The sequence below is a fragment of the Nannizzia gypsea genome, genomic scaffold, assembly GCF_000150975.2.
Source record: "Nannizzia gypsea CBS 118893 supercont1.1 genomic scaffold, whole genome shotgun sequence".
NCBI lineage: Eukaryota > Fungi > Ascomycota > Eurotiomycetes > Onygenales > Arthrodermataceae > Nannizzia > Nannizzia gypsea.
Window position 1 is genome coordinate 4,778,688 of NW_003345201.1, and position 17,488 is coordinate 4,796,175.

At 47.1% G+C, this 17,488-nt stretch overlaps 6 protein-coding genes across 6 annotated transcripts; 3 read left to right on the forward strand and 3 right to left on the reverse strand.

Annotated features, from left to right (window-relative positions):
• Window positions 1-102: 102 nt before the first annotated feature.
• Window positions 103-4,536, reverse strand: MGYG_01751 (elongator complex protein 1; the record flags this gene model as incomplete). The annotated part of the gene is made up of 10 exons (XM_003177637.1): window positions 103-1,100; window positions 1,161-1,440; window positions 1,495-1,628; window positions 1,683-1,957; window positions 2,021-2,363; window positions 2,423-2,576; window positions 2,632-2,831; window positions 2,899-3,186; window positions 3,246-3,338; window positions 3,405-4,536. 10 exons carry the CDS (start codon window positions 4,534-4,536, stop codon window positions 103-105), a joined length of 3,897 nt encoding a protein of 1,298 aa, XP_003177685.1.
• A 443-nt stretch (window positions 4,537-4,979) lies between these two features.
• MGYG_01752 (cytochrome c oxidase subunit 8p) lies at window positions 4,980-5,345 on the reverse strand (the record flags this gene model as incomplete). Its single annotated transcript, XM_003177638.1, has 3 exons — window positions 4,980-5,005; window positions 5,070-5,102; window positions 5,168-5,345. The coding sequence occupies 3 exons, from the start codon at window positions 5,343-5,345 to the stop codon at window positions 4,980-4,982; spliced, it is 237 nt and encodes a 78-aa protein (XP_003177686.1).
• A 401-nt stretch (window positions 5,346-5,746) lies between these two features.
• On the forward strand, window positions 5,747-9,296 carry MGYG_01753 (ATP-dependent RNA helicase DOB1; the record flags this gene model as incomplete). The annotated part of the gene is made up of 6 exons (XM_003177639.1): window positions 5,747-6,478; window positions 6,532-6,622; window positions 6,680-7,744; window positions 7,813-8,411; window positions 8,469-9,034; window positions 9,116-9,296. 6 exons carry the CDS (start codon window positions 5,747-5,749, stop codon window positions 9,294-9,296), a joined length of 3,234 nt encoding a protein of 1,077 aa, XP_003177687.1.
• A 1,732-nt stretch (window positions 9,297-11,028) lies between these two features.
• MGYG_01754 (nuclear envelope protein Cut8) lies at window positions 11,029-12,072 on the forward strand (the record flags this gene model as incomplete). The annotated part of the gene is made up of 2 exons (XM_003177640.1): window positions 11,029-11,104; window positions 11,204-12,072. 2 exons carry the CDS (start codon window positions 11,029-11,031, stop codon window positions 12,070-12,072), a joined length of 945 nt encoding a protein of 314 aa, XP_003177688.1.
• Window positions 12,073-13,380: 1,308 nt separating this feature from the next.
• On the reverse strand, window positions 13,381-14,720 carry MGYG_01755 (MSP domain-containing protein; the record flags this gene model as incomplete). Its single annotated transcript, XM_003177641.1, has 7 exons — window positions 13,381-13,833; window positions 13,962-14,057; window positions 14,136-14,251; window positions 14,334-14,392; window positions 14,454-14,476; window positions 14,544-14,614; window positions 14,681-14,720. 7 exons carry the CDS (start codon window positions 14,718-14,720, stop codon window positions 13,381-13,383), a joined length of 858 nt encoding a protein of 285 aa, XP_003177689.1.
• Window positions 14,721-16,015: 1,295 nt separating this feature from the next.
• Window positions 16,016-17,094, forward strand: MGYG_01756 (hypothetical protein; the record flags this gene model as incomplete). Its single annotated transcript, XM_003177642.1, has 3 exons — window positions 16,016-16,097; window positions 16,171-16,529; window positions 16,597-17,094. 3 exons carry the CDS (start codon window positions 16,016-16,018, stop codon window positions 17,092-17,094), a joined length of 939 nt encoding a protein of 312 aa, XP_003177690.1.
• Window positions 17,095-17,488: the final 394 nt, after the last annotated feature.

Here is a 17,488-nt window from a genome sequence, read left to right on the forward strand (position 1 = left end):
ATGAAGAAGGTAAACATCGAGATATTCGCTTTTTCATGTTATTTGGCATAACGTACAAGAGGAAGCCGTATATACATTGCACATCCTTTTGATTTTTGATTTTTAACCACCCAATAAAGACAGCTTCGTAAAAGCCTTGACAACTGGCGGTTCTCTCCCCTTGCCCTTGAGAGCTTCCATGCTCTCCAGGTAAACACGTTCTCCACTTGAAATTGCGCCAGCAGGAGGCTCATTTTCTTTGTCCTGTGCATCCAAATTGGTCTCGGCAGGGGTCTCGAAGACATCACTCAGACAGTCCCTACACATACCCAAAACTTCATCAAGGTTCTTTTCCACTACCGCGGCTCGTTCCCGCATTCCTCTTCTTAGCATTGCTTGGACCAGCGCTTCCACTTCCTCAATCGAACTGTTGACTTTCTCAATCAGCCGTCTCACGCTGTTGACGAGGTACTCTTCTTCGTAAACTGTACCCTTCTTCCCCTTTGCGCGTCTGCGTTCTTCTCTCTTCCGCATCCGGCTACTGGCCCGTGACGTACTGCTTCCCCCAGTATATCTGGTGAACAGACTCCTACCAGCCATTGTACTGGCGTCCGTTGGGGCGAGGGAAATGTTGTCAGGGATATCTACATCTCCAGCGCCAGCACCAGTCGGATCACCGCCATAGAACCCGAGGGGATCGGCGACGCGTTTAGCTTTCAATTCTTGAATCCGTGGCACTTGCGCTTGTAATTGGCTTCTGCAGTCTGCTAGAAGTTCGGTCATGGTTCCCATTGCTTCCGCAAGGCCGTGGTCGACGATTTCGGAGACTCGATCTTGATGGCCATGTAAAACGAGTAGTCGGCACGCGTCCCCAAACTGTGTGCCTTTACATAGTAGCCGTGCAGCAGTAGGAATGTCATGCAGGTAGTCAGACTGGATACGGGCAGCGGAGACATAGTCCTTACTCTCATCAATGAGCGTGGAGGATAGCGAAGTAGCTAATTCGTTCAGGTCGGTCTCTAATAGTGGAACCAAGGCTGCACAGTAGAGAGATTCTCGCCACATGTGTGCCAGCTTGTATGATTCATAAGCGGGTTTGAACATTTCAAGGGATTCGTAAGCTATAGCAAACCAAATTAGCAGGAGAATACATTAGGAAATAGCGGATAATAATATCTCACCGATAGCAGCTTCTTTGTAGTTTGACTGGTCATATAAGTAATCCGCGTACAATTGGGTCATATCCCGCAAAAGCTCCGGCTGATACTTATACAACACCAAGGCGTCTTTATAGAGGCTATGTTTGATTGTGTATAACTTCAGGTCATCATATGAGCCCAAGGCATGGAGAGTTTTCAATGCTTTGGTGAAACGGCCAAGGTGGTTGTCAATCTCATACTTTCGTTGGAGCTCTGAGACACCGTGTAGCTTTTGAAGGAATGGGAGATATTCTCTTGGGTCCTGTAACGTTGTTAGTATAGCATCTTATGCTTTCAGGCTATGGTATTCACTCACTCGTTGAGCCTGCTGAGCGACCATCAGCGTAAGTTCAAGGTCATAGAGACCTAGTGCATAATTGAAAAGTTGGTGGGCATCTGTAAGGAAACACATGTGCTCTACAGCTTCTTCCGCCTGTTCTGCATTCTGCTCTGTTTGAGTGTTAAAAGATATTGCAAAACCCTATACGGAGCGATTTGACGTACCGCGCAATTTAGCAACTAGGCTAAGCCCAGCGTCAAGATCCGGCGGAGACTTGCAGACGTGAGAAGTAACAAGGTTTTGTAAGTTGGTGTCGATTCGATTGGAAAGTACGGCTATGAATGCGTCGCAGATCTTGTTTACTTTGTTCTCAGCCTTAGCCACACCAAAGGAGCCAGCCGGCGCTTGGTTTGAGCCCGGGCCATCTCCCCTCGAGGCTTCTGTAGGCTGTGAAAGCTTAAGGGTATCCTTATAAAGAGTCTTTGTTACATCTTCGTTTCTATTATCAAGGTTAGATATTCCGGGTTATGTAGTGAAGAACGTAGATGGATACTAAACTTACTTAAGGCGAGATAGAAACTCGTCGATGAACTCGACCCGTTTCACTTGATCAAGGAAGAGCGGTATATTATCCAAGAATTGCTCAGGCATATAGTCATAAAGGATGTTCATATCCACCATCTGTGATCTACAAACCAGATAGGCTGATTTGTATTTCTTGTTTTCAATATAGCCACGGATACCGGCCAGGACAAAAGCTCGAGGGTAGATTGTCTCTATATTTCCTCGGGGCATCTGCAGGGTAAGCCCAAGCTTCGAGGGCATAGCAGTAATCAATTTGGCTCCACGTTCAACACTTCGACATCTCTCGTCTTCCTCTGGAGTATCCCCAGGAATTTCGAGATCTGTACATGAATTAGCAATAATTCCATACACCGCGACTGGAATAAAAGATATAGTATACCATCAACTTTAGCAATGTGAACAAACTTAAGTAGATGCTGCGCGGTTGTGTAGATAAGGTGGGCGGAGGTTAGGAGAAACGAGGTGACACTCTTGGCGAGTAAGCGCTTATTGGCATATAGGGCCCCGGATCGAGAAAGCGTGAATAAGATATCCTATGTTAAGTTAGACAAAATATTCAAATGATTTGGATTGTGTGTCTTTACTCACGTCCCCGCTAGGAAGCTGGATGGCACGAGCCCAACTGGTGTCGGTTGCAGGCCCATCTTGCCATGGGATAACAGAGGAGTCCTCAGCTCTGCTCCTTCGAATAAAGCTATAAGTTCTCGTCCTATTATTCTGAGATATCTGAGCAATCCAAAGCTTCTCTTGCCCAGAATCAGGGAAAATGGAGGATATATGAACTCCCTCTTCAGGAAGAAAGACAAGTTTAGAATCATTCGACTGTAGCCCTGTCCATTCGACAAACTCCCCCACCAAATTCGTCTTGCGTCACGACGTAGATATCGTCCTCACCGAGGAAAGCGATTAGCCTAGGGCGCCTAGATGGAGATATGGCGTGTGTGGCGCACAGTTTTGCTTCAAGGGGAGACGTGGATTTGAGATCCCAAGAGTATATGGTAAAGGAAGCTGCACTGAGAATAGCAATTTTCGCGCTTGTCTTGCTAAATGCCACGTCGATAACATTTGAATCATGGGCAAGCTCGCAAAGTGCCATCGGGGGAGGCACTGTTGCCACTTTCAATGGAGAAAGTTTCAAGGTGCCTATACAAGGCCGTCAATAATTTATCTTCTAAAAAAGGATGTTGGAAGAATTGACTTACGTCCATCGATTACGGCGATAGAACCAAAGTCATTAGGAACAATAGTCGAACCGGCGGCAACTTCGAAAACCCAATCGGTATCAAGCAGTGAGGCTATAGTAGTGGTTAGAGCATTATTAGATACTGACATGGAGAATTGGATACTTGAAGTATACATACTTGGTGAGCTTGTGGTAAAACGCATAGACTTCTCATGATGCCAGCGGAACGTACAAAGTGATGTTCCGTCGATTGACAGTGGAATTTCTTCTTTGAGGTAGTAGTGGTAGTTTCCTGTAGTCCAAAGCTGGATCCTATCTTTGAACTGGACTGCAAGAACGTTAGAATCAACATTCCAGGCCAGTTTAATGTTTGATGCCCAGCTCAGCCGCTCCTCTTCTGTTAATCGAAGAGTAAACTGGCCGTGCCGTAAACCATTTCTTTCAAAGAAAACGACATCGATTCTATTATCAAGTCGTTGGATTCCAGCAATGAGATTCCCAGACGGCCGCCAGCTTAGAGCACCCTCTAGCCCATCCACCGGCTCGCTCACACTATCCAATGCACCTTCTCTAGAATAGACACGGATAACTCGACGAATGCCATCCTCGATGCTATTGAGAGCGAGATATGCACCGTCACCTCTCCAGCTGAGAGTGGTTTCCCCATCATCAAATTCGCTTAGCTTGCCTTCGTCGACTTTCTCCGGCATTGTTGGGTCACGCAGCGCTTTTGCTCGTTTCCCCTGGAACTGAGTCTCTTTCTTTCCCCAGCCCACGGAGACATGTTGGGATATCTTGAGATCTTCCTGACTTAACGCGATATCCGCAGCACCTTCAAAGTCCCTGGTCATGTAAAGTAAAGTATTTGCCTTTGTGGAGATAGCCAGTAACTCCTCATCGGGAGACCAAGTGGCAGCAGATATACCAGCATCAACGCTGCCGACGATTTCAATCTTGTCCTCTCCTGGCTGAGGTTCTTCACGGACGACAATAATATCTCCGCCCTCTAGCACCAAGCATGTTACCAAGGTGTCGGGGAAGTACTGCAGAGACAATATGCGATCACATTCCATGTCTGGGTTTGGGCAAGGCGCGTCCCAGGATGCAATTAGGGACATGTCCCCAGACAGCGCCTCGGGACTTACATCCTCATGCGGCAGCTTTCTCTTCAGCTCGATCACTGCATTATCCTCCGCAGGACCAAATGCGCATATCAGCGAGTCTGTGGTGCCATCCCACGCAGTGGCGGCCAAAGGCAGCCCACCAAGCAGTGGGACTTCCGAAAAGCGAATATTCCTAAGGTTGCGCATCGTGTCTAGAGATGAATCGTTACCATGCAGTAATCAATATCGAGCAAGTAGTCATGCTGCAGAGCCTTATCGTTTGGCTATATTGATATTCATTCTAGTTGGTGGTTTGTATAGGTTTTTGGTTGCTGACATGGTAAATTTTTACTTTTTATTGTGTCCATGAAAATTAACCAATGATTTAATCTCCAAAGAGATCAAGTCTACAAACGGGCAGAGCCGAGAGTCAACTACACGCAACCAACGAGATGACATAAAATAAAGATAAGATAAATGTATATATAGAGAGAGAGCAAAAGATATCGGAAGTAATACAATGTGTTGATTCTGATTTAATCTTTATACAGGTTGACCAGGTATTCCGAGCCATCCATGGTTCAATGGGTATGGAGGGATTCTAGGGTAGTAACGAGGACTCGGCGGACAAATAGAGAGGGAAAATGCGATTAACGAGACTTCTTCGTTTGCCAGACTAAACAAAATGCGGTGATAAGCAGTTGGAGAGGCGTTATCGGATATAATATGTCGAAACTTACCAGCAATGGCGAATGGAAGACCGAACCCGGTAACTAGTTTCAAGTGGTTAGTCAGAAATAGTCGTCAACGTCGAGGAAGGCGAGGACGGGATACTAACTCATGAAGGCCCAGTATCTGACGAAGAAGAACTTGGTCAACGGGTTGAATGGGATGTTGGAGCGAGGGCCCTCTGGGTAATGGAAGCCAGAGCCGAGCTGGGTGCGAGTTGAGTGGAAGCCTCGACGGCTGATGACGGAGGCGGCCGTGTTGGCGCGGAAGGCAGAACGGGCAAACATCTGGAAAAGGCGTCAGCTGTCGTCCCTGGGGCCCTGGTTAGGAATTGGCCGCATACCTTGACTGTAGCACGGTGCTGGTGTCGTTCGTTGTTTCGGAGACGTGAAAAAGATGCTGGTGAGCTTCGTCAAAGGCATCGAACGATTTCGCCAAAAAGAGGCAAGTTTGGCATAGTCACGTGAAAGATGAGATAAGCCGGATGGCGGAGGAAGTTAAGTCCGGTAGATATATTTTTTATTTTTATTTTTTGTTTTATTTTAAGTTTAAAATTTATGAAGGAAGTAGACAAGAGTGAGCAGGAAGAAGGAAAAGCAAGCATTGACAAGCTGCTGCAGGGCGAAAGCGGGAGCCAGGGAGCTCTAGAGATATCCACAGACACAGAATCTGTAGGGCTCTTAGCGCAATGGACGACTTATTTGACGTGTTCGAGGACAAGCCGGCCTTGAGTGATGCCACCAACGAACCCCCCAGGCCGAGAAAAGCCAGGAACAAGAAGCGACGAGCGAACGGAGACATCAAGATAGATAATACAGAGACAGAGAATGGAGCAGAGTCGCCAGAGGCTGTCGAGGCCGCAGGTGAAAAGAGTGATGCTGTAGAGGCCGATGTTCAAGAAGAGCAGCCAGACATAAAGCGCCTGCGGGTTGACCAGGAGCCGGAGCCCGTTGTGGCAGATACCTTTGAAACCGAACAGTCTCGTGAAGTTGCCGCGTCTGCTGGGTTCCAGGGCCAACAGGATGGGAAAGCTGTCGTGCTGTCCCATCAAGTTCGACATCAGGTTGCTCTACCCGCGGGCTACGAATACGTTCCCATCTCGCAGCACAAACCGCCAGAGAAACCCGCGCGGGTGTGGCCTTTCACCCTCGATCCCTTTCAGCAAGTCTCGATTGCGTCTATCGAACGAGAAGAGAGTGTCCTCGTCTCCGCGCATACTAGTGCTGGAAAAACCGTGGTCGCCGAATATGCAATTGCTCAATGTTTGAGGAATAATCAGAGAGTGATCTACACAAGTCCGATCAAGGCATTGAGTAACCAGAAGTACAGAGAATTCGCTGCTGAGTTTGGTGATGTTGGACTAATGACCGGCGATGTAACCATCAATCCAACGGCAACCTGTCTTGTTATGACTACTGAGGTAGGATCATGTTCTGAAGAATTGGTTGGGGAGGTTAACTAATAAGCTTGTAGATTCTACGATCTATGTTATACCGAGGCTCCGAGATTATGCGCGAGGTTGCTTGGGTTGTCTTTGACGAGATTCATTATATGCGAGATAAGAGTAAGCAACAACCGTTCATCCGGATTCTTGCTACAAGTTCGCTAACATTCCATCAAGCCCGAGGTGTTGTTTGGGAGGAGACTATTATCCTTCTACCGGACAAAGTTAGATATGTGTTCCTTTCAGCTACCATCCCCAATGCGATGCAGTTTGCAGAATGGGTTACCAAAATGCACAACCAGCCATGCCACGTCGTATACACAGATTTCCGACCCACCCCCCTTCAACACTATCTTTTCCCCGCCGGAGCCGAAGGCATTCATCTTGTGGTTGATGAGAAGGGTGTTTTCCGCGAAGAAAACTTCCAGAAAGCCATGAGCTCGATTGCGGAGAAGCAGGGAGCAGACCCTGCGGATGCCATGGCTAAAAGGAAGGGGAAAGGGAAAGACAAGAAGATAAACAAAGGAGGAGACAAGAATGGTCCTTCGGATATCTACAAGATCGTCAAGATGATCATGATGAAAAACTACCATCCAGTCATCGTCTTCAGTTTCAGCAAACGAGAGTGTGAATCCTTTGCTCTACAGATGAGTAAACTAGCATTCAATGATAACTCTGAGAAGGAGATGGTCTCCAAAGTTTTCAACAGTGCCATTGAGATCCTCTCAGAAGAAGATAGGGATCTACCTCAGATCCAGCATATCCTGCCTCTTCTTCGACGTGGTATCGGTGTCCATCACTCCGGCCTCCTTCCAATTCTTAAGGAGACCATTGAAATCCTCTTCCAAGAAGGGCTTATCAAGGTTCTTTTTGCTACTGAAACATTCTCTATTGGTCTTAACATGCCCGCAAAGACTGTTGTTTTTACAAGCGTCCGCAAGTTTGACGGCGTCAGCTCAAGATGGATAACGTCCTCAGAGTTTGTCCAAATGTCCGGGCGTGCAGGTCGTCGAGGTCTCGATGACCGTGGTCTTGTCATCATGATGATTGATGAAGAGATGGATCCTCCGGTTGCCAAGGATATTGTTCGCGGAGAGCAGGACAAGCTCAATTCGGCTTTCCATCTTGGTTATAACATGATCCTGAATTTGCTGCGGGTGGAAGGAATATCACCTGAGTTCATGCTTGAGCGGTGTTTTTACCAGTTTCAAAACACTGGTAGTGTTTCTGGCTTAGAAAAAGGTAAGGCTTTTGTATACCCAGACCCATTTTACCTATTACGGCCACAATATGCTAACTAACTATACCAGAACTGGTCGAGCTTGAAAGTTCTAGGGATTCGATGACAATCGAAGACGAAGGCACAATCCGGGAGTATTATGATCTTCGACAGAAGATTGATACCTACAACTCTGATATGAGAGCCGTGATAACACATCCGAATTATTGCGTTTCGTTCCTCAAGCCCGGACGTCTGGTTCACATCAAACACCAGGACTATGATTTCGGATGGTCGGTAGTTGTCAACTGCCAAGCACGAAAACCGCCAAAGCATGCCCCGCGTGAAGAGTACGAGCCTCATGAGAGCTACATAGTAGACGTCCTACTGCCAGTTTCGGAGGATTCGTTCTTGAAAACAAAGGGCGTTCAACCACTACCACCTGGTGTCAAGCCAGCTAAGAATGGCGAGCCTTCGAAGCTGGAAGTTGTCCCCGTTCTCCTTAACTGTATACAGACAATTTCTATGGTGAAAATCAAAATGCCCAGCGACCTAAAACAAGAAGATAGCAGGAAGGCTGTCAAGAAGCAGATTACGCAAATCCAACAACGTTTCCCCGATGGCCTGGCGCTCCTTGACCCTATTGAAAACATGAACATTACCGACGATTCGTTCAAGAGATTACTAAGGGTATGTAATAATTCCACCCCTTCTTGTTATGACTCCCATGATTAAAGTAAATTATAGAAAATCGAGGTTTTGGAGTCTCGCCTGATATCCAATCCATTACACAACTCTCCTCGGCTTCCAGAGCTGTACGACCAGTATGCCGCAAAAGTGGAACTCATTAAGAAAATCAAGGACACGAAGAAGAAGATCACCGAAGCCATGTCAATAATCCAGATGGACGAGTTGAAGTGCCGCAAACGAGTACTCCGCCGTTTCCAGTTCATCAACGAAGATGAAGTTGTGCAGCTCAAGGCTCGAGTTGCTTGTGAAATCAGCAGTGGCGACGAACTCATGCTCAGCGAACTGCTATTCAACGGTTTCTTCAACACTCTCACACCCGAGCAATGCGCCGCAGCACTAAGCGTGTTTGTCTTCGAGGAAAATGCTAAAGACACTCCAGCCATAACCAACGAGGAGCTCGCCAAACCGCTTAGAGATATCCAGGCCCAGGCTAGAATCATTGCGAAAGTTTCCCAAGAATCCAAACTGCCTGTGAATGAAGACGAGTATGTGAAAAGCTTCCGATGGGAGCTTATGGAGGTTATGTTCGAGTGGGCAAAGGGCAAATCCTTTGCTGATATCTGGTAAGCTGCTCCATACCTGCCCTGGAACTTATGCCGCCTGCCAAATCCAATCAGACTGCTAACTATCCTTTTCGCGTAAAGCAAAATGACAGAAGTGTACGAGGGAAGTTTGATCAGAGCTTTCCGGCGCCTTGAAGAGTGTATGCGGCAAATGGCGCAGGCTGCCAAAGTGATGGGAAGCAGCGACCTTGAAACGAAGTTCGAAACATCCCTTACACTCATAAAACGAGACATTGTTGCTGCACAGTCTCTCTATCTATGATTGATTGTTACCATATATCGTTATTGGCTGTCTATTCGCTTTGTATTTACTGCGACTATGAGTGGTCTCTGTGACTGTATAAGGATGATACATGTGTGGCGTTGGGTGTGTGGTATTCCACGTATTATAGCAAAAGTGAATGAACCTGTTATTCCCCGAGCAATGCAAAATGATCACCTAGTTATTACCCGGTTACCTTTTTCTTCTTTTCTTTTCCTCTCTTCTGCTTTCCCTTTTAAAACAATTTTCAGGGGCAGAAAGGCAAAACAATGGCCAAAGAGACATAAATAACCTTGCTTAGTCATAAGTTTTCGGGCTGAGGACCCCGTGAAAAGCTTATTTTTTAAGGTTATGACGTAACACGCAAAAAAGTATCACAAAAAGTTAAATTAGCACATGAAGAGCAAAGCAGAAGCAGATGTTTGTAGTCCTGGGAGAGAGCAGGGAAGCCGCTTAGGAATATTGTAGAGAGACATCGCAGGGTAATGCTGATATGATTTACCCAATGCCCATATCTAGTAAGTACTACTTGAGAAAGTTAACAAACGGGGAGTATTTATATAGATCTATGAATACGGAAACCAGATCTATATAAAGAAAGATGAGTGAGTAATAAATAAGAAATGGGTGTAAATTGTTTGTGACAATATTCTAGAAAAGTAAGGTCTATATATTCTAAGATGGTTGAGACTGATTTATGTTTCACAAGCATTTTTATAACCTCAAGAATTCCCCGATGCGTAATACTTGGTGGCGATAGATTTGTTCTAGCGGGACTGACATTACCCGGCCGGCCCAGAGCTTGCCATAATTGCAGTATTAAAGGATCATGGACAAAGACGAGTCCATATAGCCGGGGACTCCTATCTTTTCGGTAGTGTAATATTACTGGAACCGGGTAGGCGTATATGCTGCTGTGATTGCCGAGGAAGTTTGTGACACGCAAGGAATTGAAGCCTAGCAAGAACAGCTATTACGTTGCTGCAGGTTTACTAATACTCGTGGATCGCATCATCACCAAATGGCTGTTAAGGGCTGGGATAGACGCATGAATAACACTCTGCAGCCTCTTTGGCCAGGCCGTGGATAAAATTGCCCCATAGAAGGCAAACCAGCCATCCCGGTAGCGTAAGAAACCTAAGTGACCACACTCTCCTTCTAAAGAACGTAAAAATCCTGAAATCCTTTCATATGGCCTTCTACACGGTCGGTAAGTAGTTAACCTATGGCCGCCCAAAGACATAAACAAAGCCGTAACCATGGCTACCAGCCATTTTGTCGCTACCCTCCAGTCATTCTGCAGTCGACCCTGAAGACCTGAGCCTTCCATCACCACCCATCGCCACCAATACTCGTACTAACAATACTAGCAGCCGCAGCAGGCCTCCTTCTCCGTCTCCCTATGCAGCGTGTGCCTAGGTATGTACGCATGTATGTGTGTGTGGATGTGTTTGTGTGTGTAATTTTGCCTTTGTGTAATGTATGGTCACGCTGGAGCTAAGCTTGGGCCTTCTCTCCCCTTAGTTAGTTTAGCGTTAGTTTAAGTCCTGTCGCCTTTTTTTCTCTGCCAACTCAACCGCCTGACTTGCCTCTCTCTTTCTCTCTCTTCGCTTGACTTCCCTCCCTCGCTTCGACTTCTTCTACCAAAGGGCCAACTCCCGCAGACTCCCCAAGCATCCGCATCACCACTTCTCTCTAGCACTTACTCCCTGCCGAGCAGCTCTCGGTGACCATGAACAGCCTGGTAGCCACACCGCCTGTTCCTCCTCACTTTTACGAGACCTCTTGTCGCTCTGCATCATATTCCAGTAGGACTAACTCCGAGCCACCCTTCCCACCCCAGGCCTCGCAAGAAAGGCGATAAGAAGGGGCTCAGCGTACCTGACTGACTGACTGACTGCCTATAGTGTCATCGACAAACGCCTCAGTGAACCGGAAGAGAAAGGCCGAAGATGACTGCCTCCCTAGTGATGACACTCGCATGTCTGCCTCGCCCTCTGGGTCCCCTGCTCTCCATCCACGGCCGTTAGCTCCCCGTCACCTCAAACGATCACGACCAAACGTTTCGGGCCGGCCGTTGTCACTCCCCCGGTTAATGGAGACGCTCGATACAGATGCTCTGCGGTCGGTGCTGAGGTCTCTCTGTGACCGTCATCCGGAGATAGCCTCAGAAGTCATGCATACTGCCCCCCGGCCCAGCGTCAGCGCTGCCCTCGAAGTCCTTAACAACTACCAATCCACTCTACAGTCCTCTTTCCCGCTGGGCGGGAACCCTTCCTCCGACTATGCATATAATCGAGTCCGTCAGCATCTCACCAACCTCCTTGAAGCCTTGAACGACTTTACGCCCCATTTTCTCCCGCCAAATGAATCGCAGCCTTCAACATCGCTAAACTACCTGGACGGTGCCACAGACATCATACACCGACTTCCACGGTGGACGACGCCACAGCATAATCTCGAGAAATACGCAGCGTATGAAGAGATGAGCAAAGCATGGTGTCTAGTGATCAGAGAAGCAGCAAAGCGTGGTGGCGGTATCCAACTACAGTACGGAGGATGGGATCAAAAGCTAGCAAAGCACAACGAGACTGCTGGAGGGAAACTTCAGGACGCTGTGAATGAGCTGAACCAGAGCCTTGGCTGGATCGGTGGCAATGTGGGCAACCCAAGCTATCCCGGTGGTAGCAATTCTCAAGGTGACATGTCAATACGCCAACAACTCATGTCAGGCACTTACGGAGCTGGCCTACCGTTGAAAGTCGGGCCATGGTAATCAATCCTGCTCAATTCCTTCCCTCCCTTTTTAGGGGTTACGGCCATTCCATCCTTTCCGAACGGCGTTGCCTTCCACCATTTGCCTCCTCACCGCATCGTCAAAGCAGACAACCTTTGAGCAATCTTTTAATGAAACGATTACGATACCCATCTGTTAAATACTAGATCGAGTTTTTTCATTTGCTCTGTGGACACATAAATTTTTTCCGCTTCCCACTCCTGCCCTCGAATGTGGCAATATCATGTTACAACTTTATTTTCCCGACAACTCGATGCCCCTTTTTCTCACTCTTCCTTTTTATTTATCATCCAAATACACTCCGGCAACCCATCCAGATTCCTATGTTTCCTTTACTTTCTAACGGTCTCATGATACTCATTTAACTTGTCCGTCTTTTTTATCAATTATCTTGGGTGCTCATTTTTGGGGAGGCTTTCTCGTTTTTCTCATACTTTCCTTGTTTTCTTTAATAGCTTTTTATCTTTTTACTCTTTGTTTGGGACGCCTCTCCTGAAACAGCTGCAAAGGCTTCGTCACTCAGCTAATGTGCTTGGAGACGTTGATAGACGTTTGCATACTCGGTTGGTGCTCCCTCCTCGTAAACACATCAAGATCTTGATGGGAGGATAGTTAGTACTAGTGGTACACCTTATAGCCCTTATGGTTATACAGATAGACATAATAGAAAGAAATCCCACGATAAAAAAGAGTCCTTGTTTCGTCACCTATCGTCACTATACCGTAACTAAGTGAACCAGACCATTTGGCGGAATATTACTGTTATCAATGTGATTTGTTTTTAATGTTAAAATGGCTAACCTTAGGACTTTCGCTCAGATTATGAGGAGAAGGGGGTCATAGAAATGAAGTAAGGGGGAAAAAGAAGATCCGTTAAAACATAATATACTAAGCAGGGAAATTTAGACAATAGGGAGTAGACAGTGGACAGTGGGTAGTAAATGGAAAGGAAAACGGACATAGGAAACATTTGGATCCCATGATACACCGAATGTGGGGGCAGAAGCGGCTCTGGAGAGAAATGGGAAAGGGAATGCTTGCATATGCATGGCCAACCTCTTCGGTCCGAGATGTATTAGGGTACTAGTGAAAGACATAACGACTCCGACAAAACAGAACTGGAAACTTAGTGGTGGGAGGGGGGAAGGTTAAATGGAAAGCAAAGGGTGTGGAAGAGACAGGAGAAGAGAAATCAGGGGCTATCAATCATCATGCACTGTAGTTGGAGATGTCAAAGGAACAAGAGGGTTCGGGAGGGTTATTTGGCTAAGGGGGATGGGTAGAGTTCTAAAAGAAGAAGTATGCTAGCAGGAAGCTAAGAAGGCAGAGACCAGCCACAGCTTGTAGAGGTACACCACCCGCTGCGGCCAATTGAGCAGGAGCTTGCGCTTGCTTGAGAGAGGATTGGTTTGTAGAAACCTCACCACCTTCTACGGGCTTCTTTCTCTGCCTCACCTCATTGTCAGCTATCTGCTGTTGTAGCTGTTTGATCTGCAGTCTTGCTTCCGCCAATTGGGAAGACAGAAGGTCATCACTTGATTGCGAGGGCTCGATGCGAGAAGACGAAGAGGCCATGCCAAAAGAGTTGATGGGCTCAGCTGATGGCTCAGACGGGCTTTCCTGCTTCATGTCCTCGGATTTGGAGGGTGTGGTACTGCTACCAGTGGTGCGCTGGACAACAGGGGTAGTAAACTGAGGTGCTTGGGGAGAAGATTGTGCCGGGGGCTCGGAATCAGGCTCCTATCGTATCGCAGTCAGTATATATAATTTTCGCATGAAATTGTACATGGTAAATGTCAGGTATCTTTATCCAGGGCGTAGTGGAGCGGCATAATGAAAGGATAATCGCTAGCCCGGGGGAAACGCACCACTCCATTGGTATGCAGGTCATCACTTGGGAGGAAGTTGACTCGGATTTTGCGCTCTTGAATAAGAGACTTGGATTTCTTTTCAACATCCTGCCACTGTTAAATTGTAAGCGACCAAACCTCCATCAATTCCAGGCATGTGAAAAGGTTCGGTTCGGAGAGTATGGTACACACAATAGAGGCAACATTCGAGAACTCCTTATCGGCGGAGACCGCAACAGACTGGACAAGGAACTTATCGCGGCATTTGGCGTCAAGCGGAGGGTCTTCTTTCATCGCCTGGAGAAGAACTGTTATCGGTTCGCGGATTAATAACTGCCCACAACCAAGACAGTGGGGGGAGGGGGGCTGGGGGTTTGCGGATATGCGTACCCTGGACTTCAACTTGTTTCCCAGGCTCGATGCGGCCGGAGTTAGGGCGGACACAATAACTGGCGCCATCTGGTCAATACCACTGGAAGAAAGCATGCGACTGTGATGGGTGTATCTCACTGTTTGGGGGCAGTAGTTTTGACCTACGGCGTTGGACTGTGGTAAGCAACTCAACCAAAACGGTCAACTTTGGAACAGCAGAGCACGTACTTTGAAGGCAACGGGGTCGCTGTTGGGATTCCGTAAGTAGAGAATCTCAGTGACTTCTTTAGTGAATGGGCCTATATTATAGAGGCGTTAGGCACGAATCGCGGGCTATAGCAGACATGCGAAAGGGCAAGACATACGCTTGAAGCCGAGCTCGCCGGGCTCTATTTCAACTGACATGGTGGCTGCGGTAAGAAGACGGTGATAGCAAGATTAGAATATATGGTCTCTACTGAGAAACGCAGACTGGAGAGCGGTGGTGTAGCGAGCGATGCAGGTATAATCGGCCTTGTTGGAATCTTTGGTGCTGGCAAGTTGATAGACAGCCTGAGATGTCTTTAAAAGCAGCTTATGTAAGAAAGTCATGTGATCCTATTTAAACCTTGCGGCGTGACGTCGTTGATGTTTGGGCAGCCAGCCGCGGGCAGCAAGAGACAAAAAAAATCACCGACAGCCAAAGACGACGACGGTGACGACGACGACGACGACGACGTTCAAGCCGCAACTAGTGAAGGCGTGAGAAATAGGCGGCGATGGGAAAGGGTTCGTGTCGTGCATAAGGACCTGCAGGGTTGCAGTTAGGACCACTTGACGGTAGTCATACCATGCTTCGTTAACTAACAGCTCGCCTTCTCAGCATGCCTCTCTTTACGGGAAATCTACCCCGACTAAGGGACTAAACAACAGGTCTACCTGCCCCTGTTATTCCCTAGTTTATTGGATGAAATGCACAATTCGTGAAACCTGTCGCTATTAATACGGACCATTGCTATGATATTAAAGCCTGATATAACGCCTTGTTAATTCCGCAACCTAGGGGACGTTGCAATAATCAACTTAATTTTTACCGTTACTTAAACGATACAACGGAGTCAGATCTTGTTCCTACCGCCCATCGCCTTGACAATACTTATGCGGTAATCATGCAAGACCACTCAATCCTAGCGTTGTGTCCCACACCCGAGCGCCTATATTGACATGGGGATTATATAAATAAGCTAGATCAATAATGGCCTGTGATTTGGTGGTGATAAGCTGCCTGAAGAGGCTCTATCCCATGTAATTCCAACATGGTCAAAAAACGTTATTGGAGCAAGCTAAGGGCATGCATGTAAGCAGTACAAATGCCTTCGTGGCCTTTAGATAAGCGTCAGTTTGGTGCGGCTGCTCCAGAGCTAATAAGAGCAGACTGGTGGTATGGTGAAGTAAATATTTCAATGCCTGACTAGCAACTAGAAAGCTCCAGAAACGTATGTTATCTCTCTCTCTCTTTATTTTACCATAGAAAAGCTCCAGAGTAATCATCACAGCCAGAGTGGAAGGTTAGCTTGAAATTCTGTAGTGGGGCTATTCCGTTAGTTAGCCAGTTATTTATTAATAGCTCACCCGCGATTTTGTCATCAAAAGAGCTTCACTTCCACACATCAACGCCTGCCCTCTGCTATACATTCTCCGCTGCCACAACATCGTTGAAGATGCCTTCGGACCTGGAACTTCTAGCCGACATGGGCTTTGACCCTGAGCGCGCAAAGATAGCTGTGTCTAAATCTGGTGGCTGTAAGTTGGGCCCGGGATCTTAGCCGGTATTTGTTAATACAACTGGTACTGACGTATTATCTTTTTTGTTTAGTACAGGGTGCACTCGAGTGGCTAGAAGCGAACCAAGACAAGTCTCTGGAGGAAATAAAAGAGGAAGCGGCCCAGAAACAGTCCGAAGCTGGAGGGTCAGATGAACCTCCAGATCTGAAACCTGGAGAAGAGCCAAAAAGCCTGGTCTGTAATGAGTGCGGGAAACGATTCAGAAGTCAGGCCCAGGCCGAATTCCATGCTTCTAAAACAGAACATGTCGACTTTTCGGAGTCGACGGAGGAGATCGCACCACTCACCGAAGAAGAGAAGAAGGCTAAGCTAGAAGACCTGCGCCAAAGACTGGCAGAAAAGCGGCAGAAAATGTCTGAACAGGATAAGCAAGACCAAAAAAGAAACGAGGTTAGCTTTAGCAATCGCTCCGCCTGGGAATTCTGTTTCAAGTTCTGACCCCAGGTTTGATTATTAGGAAATTCGCCGCAAAAGTACCAAGGAGACTCAGGATATGAAAGAGGAGCTTCAACGGAAAGAACAATTGAAGGAAGCAGCTAAAAAGAAGCGTGAAAAGCAAGAGGAAGTCGAAGCAAAGGCACGGATAAAAGCCAAGATCGAAGCAGACAAGCAAGCTCGAAAATTGAAGGCAGAGAAAGAAAAAGCAGAACGAGAGGGTCGTGTATTGGAGGAACAAAAGACACAACCTACACCAGCCGCAGCTCCCGTAGCCTCGAAGCCTGCTTCAGCATACACAGAGGCTAGACTACGATTGATGACACCATCTGGGAACGTCATCAAGTCATTCCCCGTTGATACCACCCTTTTCGAGGTTGCTGCCGCTCTACAACAAGAAGGTAACCAGGTGAACAGCTTTACGCAGACATTCCCAAAGAAGGTGTTCAATCAGGAAGACTTTGGAGCTACGCTCAAGGAGTTGGGTTTTGTACCAAGTGGAAGTCTGATTGTGGGCTGAATGTCTAAAGAGGCTGGTTCGATGGTGGTAGCTTGCTCGATTCATAGCATAACTAGATAGGTCCGTATAATTAACCCAGTTAATCAGTTTATGGAGACACCATATGGCAATAGCTTCGGTATGGCAGGCAGTTCTGTATATACTACGTAACAAGGTGTCCTTTCGTGAACCAGCGAGCATGTTGATATTGAGGCTCTTTGTTATCTCTGCTGTGGGGGGTCGTTATCTTCACGTGATATAAAACCACGGCTTATGTAACGAGCTTAATTAGACGCGTCCAGGCAAACATCGACGCGTTTGATGGGTGTGCTAGTTTGGGATACCAGAAAAACATTATCCGACGTTGAATCATCAAATTACCCGGTGTTACTTGTTATACTAGACGTTGCCGGCC